Source organism: Gastrolobium bilobum, unplaced genomic scaffold (assembly GCF_033153095.1).
Source record: "Gastrolobium bilobum isolate Gb01-03AN ecotype WA unplaced genomic scaffold, APGP_CSIRO_Gbil_v1 utg41768, whole genome shotgun sequence".
NCBI classification, from domain to species: domain Eukaryota; kingdom Viridiplantae; phylum Streptophyta; class Magnoliopsida; order Fabales; family Fabaceae; genus Gastrolobium; species Gastrolobium bilobum.
This window is the reverse complement of record NW_026896542.1, coordinates 85,323-98,130: the sequence shown is the minus strand read 5'-3', so window position 1 is coordinate 98,130 and position 12,808 is coordinate 85,323. Positions and strand designations below refer to the sequence as shown.

General features: G+C 34.6%; 2 protein-coding genes across 3 annotated transcripts; one reads left to right on the top strand and one right to left on the bottom strand.

The window, feature by feature from the left end:
- Positions 1-3,425: 3,425 nt before the first annotated feature.
- LOC133300377 (probable WRKY transcription factor 50) lies at positions 3,426-4,550 on the top strand. Its single transcript, XM_061499908.1, has 3 exons — positions 3,426-3,642; positions 3,842-3,983; positions 4,306-4,550. Exons 1-3 carry the CDS (start codon positions 3,426-3,428, stop codon positions 4,427-4,429), a joined length of 483 nt encoding a protein of 160 aa, XP_061355892.1. The 3' UTR covers positions 4,430-4,550.
- Positions 4,551-6,879: 2,329 nt separating this feature from the next.
- LOC133300373 (protein PLASTID MOVEMENT IMPAIRED 1-RELATED 1-like) lies at positions 6,880-10,629 on the bottom strand. Of its 2 annotated transcripts, XM_061499902.1 has the most exons (3): positions 8,900-10,629; positions 8,284-8,788; positions 6,880-8,163 (listed from the first exon to the last, which is right to left on the bottom strand). In XM_061499902.1, exons 1-3 carry the CDS (start codon positions 10,560-10,562, stop codon positions 7,098-7,100), a joined length of 3,234 nt encoding a protein of 1,077 aa, XP_061355886.1. In that variant the 5' UTR covers positions 10,563-10,629; the 3' UTR covers positions 6,880-7,097. The 2 variants fall into 2 exon arrangements, with proteins under 2 accessions (XP_061355886.1, XP_061355885.1); XM_061499901.1 differs by having other exon boundaries at positions 8,284-10,629.
- Between the last annotated feature and the right edge of the window lie 2,179 nt (positions 10,630-12,808).

The window sequence follows — 12,808 nt, the reverse complement described above, 5'->3', positions numbered from 1 at the left end:
GAAACCATTTCAATTTTTTAGTTTTTTTTTTAAATGCATGACCCGATCAGGTCACAAGTCACCGAATTTCACTGATTTTGACCGGATTTGACCGGATCGATGCGTGACCGATCATTCAATGCTTAACCCAAATTGGTCCAATAACCGATTCATCGAATTTCGGATCTACCCGATCGAGTCGAGCTAAGTTTTACAATAGTAGCTGAAACCGGACCAAGTGATGGATCCGGTTTTAATAACACCACTTATAACTCAAAGAAATATTTTAATTGCAATTTTGTCCCACTCAGAACATTTTCGGCTCTGTGATTGGAAGAATCACTCCTCTACCACTGACACTGCTAATCGATTAGGCAGGTAGCTTAATTTGAAAATAAAGTATAATTTCTTTTTTGGTATATATAATAAAGTATAATTTCTGTGTTGTAAACTTACTGGGACAAAAAATTTGTTGTATTTTGATTACATAACTGATTAGTGGAATTTGTACCGATATCCATTTATTGACATCTTGAAACAGTCAAAGAAATTTGTTGTATTATGATCGTACATGATTGATTAGTGGAATTTGTACCGATATCCATTTATTGACATATAACTGTTAAAAATATTACTAACTAAATAAAGATCTTGATAAGTATCCGTAAAATGTAAGCACAAGAGTTTCACAAACGACAGCATTAGGAAGGGAACAAGTTAGAGAAAAAAAATTCAAATCAGATGATTCTAATAAAATCATCAATTTCATACTCCTAAAAGAAAATAACAAAATAGAGAACTGTTTTTTAAGTTACATTTTTTTTTTTATTCAGTCTAGAGCCTGTTCGGTATTTTTTTTTAAGTTAAAATCTATTTATATCATCCACACACAAAAACTACTTATAAGTTAAAGTTAAAAAAAATTAAAAAATTAAAAAAAAAAGCTATTTGATAATTGTATAAAGTTATTTTTAAGGTTTTGAAGGTAGGGAGATAAATTGTTTGTTATTAGGGTTAATTATTAGGATAAATAATAAAATTTATAAATATAAATTTAGAATGAGGGTATAATTAGAAAATAATTGTGAGAACTCCAAAAAGTTGACATATAACTTAAAAAAAGTGGTGTTATTACAGGTAGTATTTAATTTTGTATTGTATGACATCTTGCAAAAAAAATAAAAAATTAATTATATATTACAGGTAGTATTTAATTTTTTTTGGTACATCTTATAACTATGTGTTATGAATTATATGTAGTTATAATATTAAAAAAATAATTTATGACCTTTATAATTATATACTATTTATAATACATTTTTAATTTTTTTTGCAACAACAATTCTTATATTTTCCTATATATTTATAGGGCATTGTATTTCTTCTGCCGATGAAAATCATCTATTTTTCCTGTAAATAGAAACAAGCTGGATCCCATCAATTTTTTGGAAAAAAAAAAAAAAATTTGGGCACATTTACGAACTGAAAGAGACAGGAAATAGTTAACTTACTGTAACATGAGAATTAATTTTTATATATGTGAGGCTTCCTAGAAACAAGTGTTGAATACTTTAGAAAAGAGTGGATGCTTTGATTAGATATTATGTCTTCATTGTCTTGTAAGAGGAAAGGCGCTTGAAGCTGACCATTGTAGTTAGTTTTCCCTGGTTTCATCATAAGAAATTCAGAATAAAGCTAAACTCAGTATTGAGAATTGAAATATTGCATATATGAGGCAATCAATGACGCAATCAATGACGAGACAAAATATGATGTCAACTTTTATTAGCTATATTTGCTAATTTGAATCAGGGAAGAACACCACTTACCCCCTGAAATCAGGGAAGACTACTAGTAAGTGTTTTGGGACTCCTATCACCATTTTCAGGAACCAGAATTTGGTATAGGATCACTTTCTCTCCAGACAGATAATTACTAATATACATCTCTAGTCATGTTAAAGCTAATTGGAGTACCAAACTCCTTTGGTACAGGTGGTAAGGAGCTTGAGTCCCTTAACAGGTCTTGAGTTCAAACTCTGAAAATGAAAAAAATAAGATTTGGGAGAGTCGCCCCAAAAGGGTCCGACAATCCTCGACTGAGGATTAGTCTTCGGTTTAGGCCAGAGGATATCTTTCAAATTACTAGGAAAAAAAAGCTAATTGGAGCAAAGGAAAGCTAATTGTACAGACTAAGGATAGTAATAAAAATCTGATAAACTTGAAACTCTGTTCCTATAACATATGCTTAGCCAACAAAAGAAATCTCTTCTACAAATCAAATAACTTTTCTTCTAGATTCCATCATTGAACCTGAATGAAACTTAATTTATCAAAATTATATTACTCTAAGTGATCCATTTTATTATTACAAAAAAAAAAAAAAAAAAAAAGTGATCCATTTTATAGTCGATTAAAATTAGTTTTTTTGTCAAATGCAATAAAAAGCGTAACTAAACACTCTATTAACATCTTTAGGGAATTGCTTAGAACAGCTAACAATTGAACAATGAAAAATGTACTAGCTAAAATTTGATGGACAAATCATTTTAGGGAAATCATTTTATACTAACTTTGTACTGGGAACATGGGAAATATGAAGAAAAAAAATTTAAAAAAATTGATATACACCTTGCATTTATCGACTAGGGAATGTGGAGTGGAGGTAATCCTTATACGCAGAAGCTATTTAAATAATTTTCCTACTTAATTAAAGAGAGAAAATTCAGACTTCCACTTCCACTATCTTATTCATTTTTCCCCTGTTCGTTGAAGCAATTCACTTAATCTTTAAATTCCCATTAACTTTTGGATGGACCACTACAAAGAGTCTAATCTAGAAGCAAGAGCTTAAAACTTGTGGTTCGAAGAAAGTTGCATAAGACCACAAATAAAGCCATCACTTTTGATTTTGACTTGCACTTCCGTTGTGAAGGGGTTGGTCTAACAACGAGACTTGTTGCTCAATTAGCATTAACATCTCTTTGAAGTCTTCCCCAAGTCATCTTTGGTATGCCCCACTCTTAGTTAATTTGTCCTCTATTCACTATTCATAGATATTCTTTTCCAATATATATATATATATATATATATATATATATATATATATATAAAATTATTGTCTCATTTTACATGAGATAATTATCTCATATTATTCTCACATCAAAAGTTATTCCACCATTTTTTTCTTCTTTTTTTAATAGGTGATGTTCTCCACCACATCATGTGTCTATAGTAGTAGTAGGAGATAATTATCTCCTACAACATGAGAAAATAGAATCCTATATATATATATATATACACACGTGGCATTTCTACTTCTCATTACCTTTGAAACTTCATAGGAAGGTCACCATGAAGCCACCTCACTAGACTATGGCTGTGGAGTGTTTATTTATATATATTGTGTGCGCCGTGATCCTTTGTTTTCGTATCAATTGTACCAAAATGACAGATAGAAATCCAAGACAAGCAGATTCACCTGACAGCGTCACCAACCAGTGGCCTTTTGAACTGTCTGAGTACTTGAAATTCGATGATAATCAATGGCTACATGATGATCAAGAGTCATTTGTTTCTGAGCATGTTTCAAAACAGGTCTATGAAGCCAATGAAGAACGTGACTTTGGAGGAGGTGGCAGCTACTTTGTGGGGTCTTCTAGCAGTAAGCTTTAGTTCCTTAGATGAAAGTGTGTTTTGTTTTGTAGCATGAGATGTTTATAGCCATTTTCAACTAGTGATTCAATTTGATCAATACTATAGTAATGGATATGAACATATTCAACTATTAATGGATTTCCTATCTTTGGCTTCTATATATTTCTCTTTCGCTTATGCTTATAGTCATTGGTTGGGTGTCTTAGGAGATGCTGGCAATGGATGCGAGAAGAAGGAAATTAGAGAGAGAGTTGCATTCAAAACAAAGTCAGAGGTTGAAATACTAGACGATGGATACAAATGGAGGAAGTACGGAAAGAAAATGGTGAAGAACAGCCCCTATCCAAGGTATATATGCCTATGATATATGTAACATTTGAAATACGTATGCTTTTTTGTGGAAGTTATCATTATTTTTTGTGTGCAAGATATTCTTATACTAGTGTAAGAGTTACACTTAATTTTGATCATTGATCCACTTGTATCCAATGTCTTATATTACTAAAAAATTAGAGCCCTTAGATATAAATGAGATCAACGGTCAAGGTCAAGATTGAGAGTGTAACTTAGACGGGTGTGAAATGATCATCACCTTCTTTTTCTTTCTTTGTTTTTATGAATAGTTGCACATTTGTAAGCTACTTATATCATTAAGAGTATCTGATTACAGGAATTACTATAGGTGTTCTGTGGACGGATGCCCTGTAAAAAAGAGAGTTGAGAGAGACAAGGATGATCCAACGTATGTAATAACAACCTACGAAGGCATGCACGCTCACCCAAGTTCTTGCTAGCTCGAATATGAAGAATTTTTGGCAGTACGTTTTGTTGGCCACAGTCACTAGTAATTCTAATTAATAATGCATGTACTGTTCGTATTGTAAGGCATTCAACAGTGTAAGAGTCGGTAACTGCTCATGTACGATTGATCTTTAAGGACTTTGAAGAAAAAATATAGGAAAATATGCTGCTAGTGGTGTCTCTTTCCACAACAGAAGTTTTTGGTAGGTACTATGTTTCTAAAAACAGAATATAGCAATAGCGCCATCATTAATAATTATAAAGTACACCAAATACTATTGGTATAAATGGTAAGGAGTTTGTGTCGTTTAAAGAGTGATATCGTGTACACTACCAAAAAATGGTCAACTAGTGACGGAAATTTGCAAGGAAAAATTTTTCCTTGCAAACTGCGATGGAAGTAGAAAAAATGTTCGGGCCCTGATAGAAAAAATGGTATTGGGAGAGTCGTTCTCTTTATAGGGTCCAACAATGTTCAAACCGGACTAACACGAAGGATGAACCGGTTGAGGAGACTCAGAAAAGTAATTATAAATTACAATTCATCAAGATTAATCAACCAGCAGAAAAGACTATGAGGTGGATATTATAAAATAAAAAAAATGAATAAGATATATCAATGCCTTTCACCTCTTACTACTTGACAAAAGGATGAACTTCATATCTTTGAGAATAAGGATGCGTTATAGATTGACATCCTTTACTTGCTTCATGCTACTATATCACACATATGATGTCAAAGAAGTGACAGACAGCATGATCTCCAGTGAACTAGTTCCTGTGATAAAAAAACGACTCATGAAAAAATGACTGTTCTAAACTAAACTGTAGTAATGAGCATTAGAGGACCTTAACAAACGAGTATGTAGGAGTAGAAAGATTCAGCTGTAGACGTTTATCCAAGAACATCTAAAAATGATTTCATTCTTTAAGCAGCATAAATTCACGTTACACTGCTGCTGAAACCAAGAGGAGAGGCAAAAATGGAGTATTCTACTTATCATAAATAAATAAAGGGTTTTATTGTTTCTTACAATACTGCACAAGGCTCGTATTTTCTCTTTCTCTTTTTTCTTCTCATTTGGATCCACATGAACTCCACACACTTTTATATATATATATATATATATTTGTAGTAAATAAATTTATCTCCAGCAATATGAGAAACGTTAAACCCATAAATAAAATGCATGCTTGATTCAAAGAATGTTAGAATGGTACTGCCCTTCTTCAATGGAAAGAAAAAATCTCTGAAAAAACCTTCTTTCTGTTTTTATCTCCATTGATTGCCTTACAAAAGCTTGAAGCGTAATACGACCAGATCTAATAATGGATTCTTCCTTGGACAAGGATTGGAAGTTTTATAAAGAATGAGATGGAGAGAAAAGTGAAGACATGAAATGAAAAGGAAAGGAAAAGGGTGAAATGTAAAACAGTTGTCTTCCTCCCGTTTTAGATAATTGTGAGGGAAAACTAATAAGAAGGTAAGAGGTTGTGATAAGTTTAACATTTCAATATACCATTAAACATTTATAATCCGTACCACAATAGAAACAATGTTATTCCCTCATTACCCCAAATTAGATCAAAAAATTGAAAGTTTGAAAGCTGAAGATAAGTTTTTGAACTCCCTACTAAGAGAAACTATTCCCTTTTAATCATTCCATCTTTCATCCTCTCATCACCCTTCATTCAGAAACTGTAAGAAGTGGTTGAAAAGTGATTAAGAAATGATTATCAAGCCATTAAAGAAATTGAAAAGAGGAGGTGGGAGGCTTATGCCTGTTCCTCCCACTCTGTATATTGAGATATATCACATACTTTTCTCATAATCTCCCAATAATACCAGTTTTCAAGGCAAAAATTAATCATTTTACTCATTATGTACGTTCAAATTTTCAGAATTACTTTTCTTCCCTTTAAACCGTACAGTTTATGAAGAGATAGTGCACAAAACCGTGCGAGTAAACCACACTAAAGTGACGAAATCAATGCCATCTTGGCTTAGCTTATATCATAGAGTGGAAAGTTTCTCCCTTACTCCACTGAAGACTCAGCATCACTTAATAAATTTAGCAAAAAATGACTCATCTAAATATATTTACTCTGCTCACTCTATAATTAAGGCCACATAAATTCCGCTTATTTCTAATAAAAAAACACATACTGATTTGCTCCATAAAGAAAGCCACAAGAGATGGATTATCCAATCAGGTAACTATAATCGGATGGGACTTGGTATGCTTCTACTCAACTGGCAATGGTAAATTGGTAATTGGGCATTCAAGGTGGTAATGAAAATTTATAAAGAAACAAGTTGGCCATGAAAAGTGAAGACACAATAATTTAAGTTACATTTTATTAATTCCAAGCAGTGTTATCAGCTGCATATCAGAGCAAACAATACAGCAAGACTCTTTATAGTACAAACCTGATAGGCTTATAACTCTACTCTAGTCCTTAAATTTGGATATACATCTCCAAAATCAGGAGGATGATTGAAAGAAAGGGTCGTTTCCAAGAAGGCCAGGGAATTCAATATCTATGAAAATTTGGGCTAGCTGACTCGTATAACTTCCTGGATAATCTACTAATATGACTATCTACATGGAGAAATTTACGAAATTGGCTAAAATAGCATGTCACATATGATCTGATGGTTCAATTTGGGAAGATGATATCAGGGTTCCGAATGTAGCCATTTTCAGATGCCAGCTCTTTACCATTATTAGCCCCCATGTTATCATTAACATAAGAAATGCTCCACAGGATATCCTCATTCAGCAAATTTTTGGTAAACTGTGGGGATGATCTAACAATAGCCTTTGATTTTGAAGATGAATGTTTGACAGTACTATTACCCATGCCACTGCCAAGCAACCAACGGAACCCAGATTGTTGCTGAGCTGTAGTACCCCAAAGTAACCTGTTTCCAGGTTTGGTAAGGACACCTGAAAGATGAATCTGGTTGATTTTAAATCCAAACTGAGGGGCTTCATTATCTATATTTGTGTTCTCCATACTCTTCTCATTTAGCAGGGCCTCATTTTCCATTTCCTTTTTCTGTCTCTCAAGAAAATTGATTTGGTCTTGCTGCATTGCATGTATGTGAACTCTTTCAACCTGAGTTATAACAAGCATTGGAACGCCAACTGGTTCATAATTTCGTAGAGGATCTCTAAGCTGGATCACAAAAGCCACTGTTAACTGGTTCCCCATGAGTCCATGCTTTCTGCCATATGTGTTTGCCTCGGCCATGGCATTTTTCAACCCTTCATCATCTAATTCTGTGATTTCAGAATGGTGTACTTTAAGGATCTTCAAAATTTGCTCCAAATTCTGATCTCCTTCAATAATGCCAGAATCCAATCTCAACCACTGATCCAATCTTATTGACAGACCCATCAATCCATCAACATCATTGTCAATTTCTCCACTATCTTCTAGTTGCAATTTTGCAACTCTTTCTAATGTGGGAAACCCTCTAAGATTGGCTCTTCTGCCTCCAAAGGCAGGCATCTTTGTATATTGTGGATGAATGTATGAAGATGCCTCCTCGTTCAACATGCCAGACTGCATTCTCAACCCTTCTATCAAAAGGGCTTCGATCTTATTAATAGTCATAGGAGCTATAGCTTGTAGAGATATAGAGTTCAAGCCCATGCTTTCATCTGTTAAATAACCATATGGAAATTTTTCAAACAAATCATATTGCAATGATCCCTGGCTGAAACAGAATAACAAAAGGAAATCAGAAAAAAAATGATAATATTGTGTAAAAAAAACATGACATGATAGTAGTGAAAACACAATCTTTCACCAGTATGCCACAAACACAATTGCTAACCTTCCAGGAGCCCCCCTGTTGGTTGTAGCATCCCACTCAACATGCTTAATGGATTTGCCGGTGATATCTTGCAAAGGCATTAATTTATAAATATGATCACACAGCTCTTCAACTCCAGCAGATGCCACATGCAGCAGTACCTCCAATATATCATTGCCCATTTTTGCGGGTAGAACAACTGAATTAGAAGCCTGAATGATGAGGTTTCCACAATTTTTAGCATTTCTGAAGAGGGAAGGATTCATGGACCTCAAAAAGCCTCCACCCACAGTTTGAACAAATGAACCAAGTCCTTGTCCAATTGAAGGTAATATGGATGATTCTTGATCACATAGTTCAATTGGACTTCCAAATCCACCAGACCAAGTCACGGGAGAATTTTCAAAGTCCCTCTCATTTAAACCCCATTGTTGCATCAATGAGTCAGTCTCCAGATCTTCAAGAATTTTGGCCTTCCTTCGCTGTATTAATGACTGATTCGCCCTTGCATGCTCCTCTTCAGCAGCTTGAATAATTAAGGACAAATCAGAATCCACAGCACAATCCCCACAGCTATATCCAAAGGTATCTGTCTCTAATTCCTTCTCATTTGCATCAAAATCTAAAGCAAAGTTACCTGAAGCTAGAGCCTCTTTTTCAAACTGTCTTAAAAGCTGCTCTCTGGGAGACTGGGGATCACCATCACTAGTTGAGCCAAATGAGCCACTCTCCATGGCCAGCATGTTTAAGAAATCACTTGCAACAGATTCTGTGATATCGTCAAGGCTATGTGACTTTTTTTCCATTTTATGTGCTTTATAATTTGATTTAACACTCAGGTAGTGTTCTTGGCCAAGAAACTCTGATGTCTCAGAAACTGTATCCGCAACCTTCACACAAGGTAGATTGACACCTGAACTACTGCATATGTATTTGCTGTCATCTTCCACGGCCCCATTCACACAACTAGCACATATGTTATCCATTGAATCACATCTTGTGTTCTTGTCGACAAATATGTCGTCATCCTTGATAATCTCATTCATATTAATGATTTCAACTGTTGACACATCAACTGTTTGAATTCCTGTCTGATCAAGTTGCAAGGAACCCCCTTCCAGCGTTTCTACTCCTTGTTCAATAATGGAAAATTCAGTTTCTTCAGACTCCTGTTGGTTTGATTCTTGAGCTGACACTGGTTTCAGAAGAATTTGGGATTTAAGTGGTCCCAAATGTTCCGAGTCTACCTGTGATGAATTATGGAAGTTACCCTCATCAAGTTTTTGATATAGGAAACTGATTGATTTAGAGAAACCCAAGCCAGAATTCAGCAATGCCTCATGGGATAACTTTACATCATTAGAATAAGAAGGGAGGACCAATCCGTTATGTAGTTCACGTGGAAAGCTCCCAGTCTGCCAAAGCTTTACATCACTATTGCTAGGACTAAAATCCACAACATTTTCTGTGCTGTGTGGTCCACCTGGCTTCAAGTTAACAAGGTTGAGAACTTTCGGATCATTACCACCAAATTCCATTAACTCGTCCTTCATTACTTGATAACTAAAACTAGCATTTAGGGTAGCTCCTACAGCCTTTCCTGCCAACCTAAAACTTGTGCTCCATTTCCCTGAACTTTTATCACCCCTTAACTCTTCAAAAGTCAGAGGTAAAAGCAGTGTGAGATCTACTTGATGATTCCCCATGTCATGATCAGGTGCCCCAACAATAGAAGCATAAATCAAGAAACGCTTAGACTCATACTTGACAGAGTGACTAGACCCGGCACGGCTACCATAAACAGAACAGATATGTGTCAAAGTTTCACCAAACTCCACAGCACCCTGGAAAACCCTTGACGGGGGCGTCTGTAAAATGCTGCTTTTCCTTTTCCAATGCACACATAAACTCATGTCATTGAAATTCGAAGGCAACCCCTCAATTGAGTGAACATGAAGATTAAAGCAACAATTGAACTTTCGATGACCAATATGGGCTAAAGCTTTCAAGGGCTTCTTCCAATTCCATGTTGAAGACAACTTCTTGTCCTTGGGCAATAGATCTTCCCTTTGAAATCTAGGGGTTAAGTTATCTTGAGGTTTTGACAAACGGGATCTTCCAGCAGACTTGGATCGATTACGAGCTGAGGAGAAGGAAGCCTTAGAAGGGGTATTGTGCAAGTAAAGAGCTTTGCTTATTTCTTCAATGTCATGCAGTAATAGCTGACCATTATTCCAATCAGTTTCTCCATCACCATCAGCTTCTTGGTTTCCATGATCAAACTTGGATTTCATCATCATGTTGGCATTTAAAATTGAACAGTAAATGGGAAGAAAAAAACCCAACAAATTTGATCAGCTCATCATACTAGCAGTGCCACTGATGAAGCAATTCAGGATATCTGTAATCTTTAACAAATCAGATACATTAAAATGTAATCAGATAACTCAGAAGTCAAAAATCAGAAAGGAAACAATAGAGGGAAAACAAAAGAGAAAGAGACAAGTGGTGAGAGGAAGCAATCAAAGACATAATCGAATTCATCATCTAGCTCCTATAAAAGATCAAAACACAGCAAGCAACAATTTTGAGAACAACCAATTGTAATAATTCCATAAAATAAGTAACAAAATTTACATGATTGTAAGATTAATCTGCAAGCAACAAAGGAAAGGAAAGTAGCAGCTACATTACTGAAAATGAAATAACATACTTACTGAACAGAGGAATTGCAATTACGGGCTATGCAAATTCTTTGAGAAAATATAGATGATGGGACAAGGATTGTGATTTGTAACAAAATAGAGTGATTGCTTTGACTTCGAATTATGCTATGCTTCCTTGGTGAGCCGTGCCGCCCAACCAGATTATTATTGTTTTATTTAGGTCGGAGAAAACCTCAAATTTGTCTTTTATGAAAATTTTGACTACTAGACACGTTAGTTTGAAATAAATTACAAATTTCATTTCTTTTTTTAAGAATTAATATGTTCAGTGTACGACTAATCTGACTAATATTTATAATTTTTAAAAATCAGAATAAGATTTTGATATGTGTCCTTGACTCTCTTGCGTGTCATCTTTCCTTATTTTTTTTTCTTTAACGACATTTAACTTTGAATGAAAATAATTGTTTTATTAATTAGTGTTCAGTTAAAGAGAGAAAAGAGCAACAAATCATAGAGGGAAAAAAAAAGTCAAGTACAAACTCACAAATTAAAATCTAACGTTCAAAAGATGAAAAGTTGATAATGTAATAATCCATGACGACTCTCACCAAAACTCAAGAAAAAAAAAAGTAAATGAGTGAAAAAAAAAACATGACATGGTCATGTGAGAAGATCACAATCATACAAAAGTAAATTAATGGTTATAATTTTGTAATTATCTATTTTAACATTTTTTTCCTTTTCTCCTTTATTACCATTGATTTACCTTTCACACAAGAGGATCTAGATCAAAAAAAAAGAAAAAGAAAAATGAAAGAAAAGTAAAGTAGGAGAGAGAGAGAGAAAGTAGATCTTTTGTATTCGATGAATCATACTTATATTAATAGCGTTCTTTGCAATGACTTGGCAACAAATTAATCACAGCCACTTATAACAAAACACATCTTTATTAACTTTACTAACTGATAAGATAATCTCTTTAGAAAGAAGATCTTTTGTCTTATGGTAGCCTGCTCCAGTTCCCTTACGAAACTTCCGTTATTGGGTTAGCCATACACTTCACATGTTTCTAGCGATTCACATGGCATTATCAAATTATACAAGTCTTGGATAAGAATCTACAACGCACTAGAACGCCCCTGTTGACGATCCTTTACTCCGACAGCATCTAGGGTTCCTCGAACAATGTGATATCTCACACCGGGTAAATCCTTAACCCTTCCCCCTCTTATTAGGACTACAGAATGTTCTTGTAAATTATGGCCAATACCGGGTATATAAGCAGTGATCTCAAATCCAGAGGTTAAGCGTACTCTGGCAACTTTACGTAAGGCAGAGTTATGTTTTTTGGGGGTGATAATGGAAAAGTTGACAGATAAGTCACCCTTACTGCCACTCTACAGAACCGTACATGAGATTTTCATCGCATACGGCTCCTCGTTCAATTCTTTCGAAGTCATTGGATCCTTTTCCTCGTTCGAGAATCTCCCTCTTCTTCCACTCTATCCCGAAAAGTAACTAGGACCAATTCAGTCACGTTTTCATGTTCCAATTGAACACTTTCCTTTTTTTATTATTCTCAAAGGAGAAGATTATTCTTTTTACCAAACCTATGTGGATCCAATCACGATCTTATAATAAGAACAATAAATATTTCTCGATCAATCCTTTTGCCCCCCCCCCCCCCCTTCTTTTCTTCGAGAATCAGAAAGATCCTTTTCAATCAAGTTTGAATTTGTTCGTTTGGAATCTGGACTCTTCTACTGCATTTTTATTTACTTCTTATTATTTTTCTTTTTTGATTTCTTTTTTCTTCCATCATTCCTTAAGTCCTATAGGTTTGATCCTGTAGAATCTGACCCATTTTCTCATTGAGC

Excerpts from the sequence above, each read along its gene's own strand:
- LOC133300373 (XM_061499901.1), bottom strand. The coding sequence starts at position 10,562 with ATGATGATGAAATCCAAGTTTGATCATGGAAACCAAGAAGCTGATGGT. Across the intron at positions 8,164-8,283 it reads AACAGGGGGGCTCCTGGAAG|CCAGGGATCATTGCAATATG; the intron begins GTTAGCAATTGT and ends ATTCTGTTTCAG.
- LOC133300377 (XM_061499908.1), top strand. The coding sequence starts at position 3,426 with ATGACAGATAGAAATCCAAGACAAGCAGATTCACCTGACAGCGTCACC. Across the intron at positions 3,643-3,841 it reads CTTTGTGGGGTCTTCTAGCA|GAGATGCTGGCAATGGATGC; the intron begins GTAAGCTTTAGT and ends TGGGTGTCTTAG. Across the intron at positions 3,984-4,305 it reads AAGAACAGCCCCTATCCAAG|GAATTACTATAGGTGTTCTG; the intron begins GTATATATGCCT and ends ATCTGATTACAG.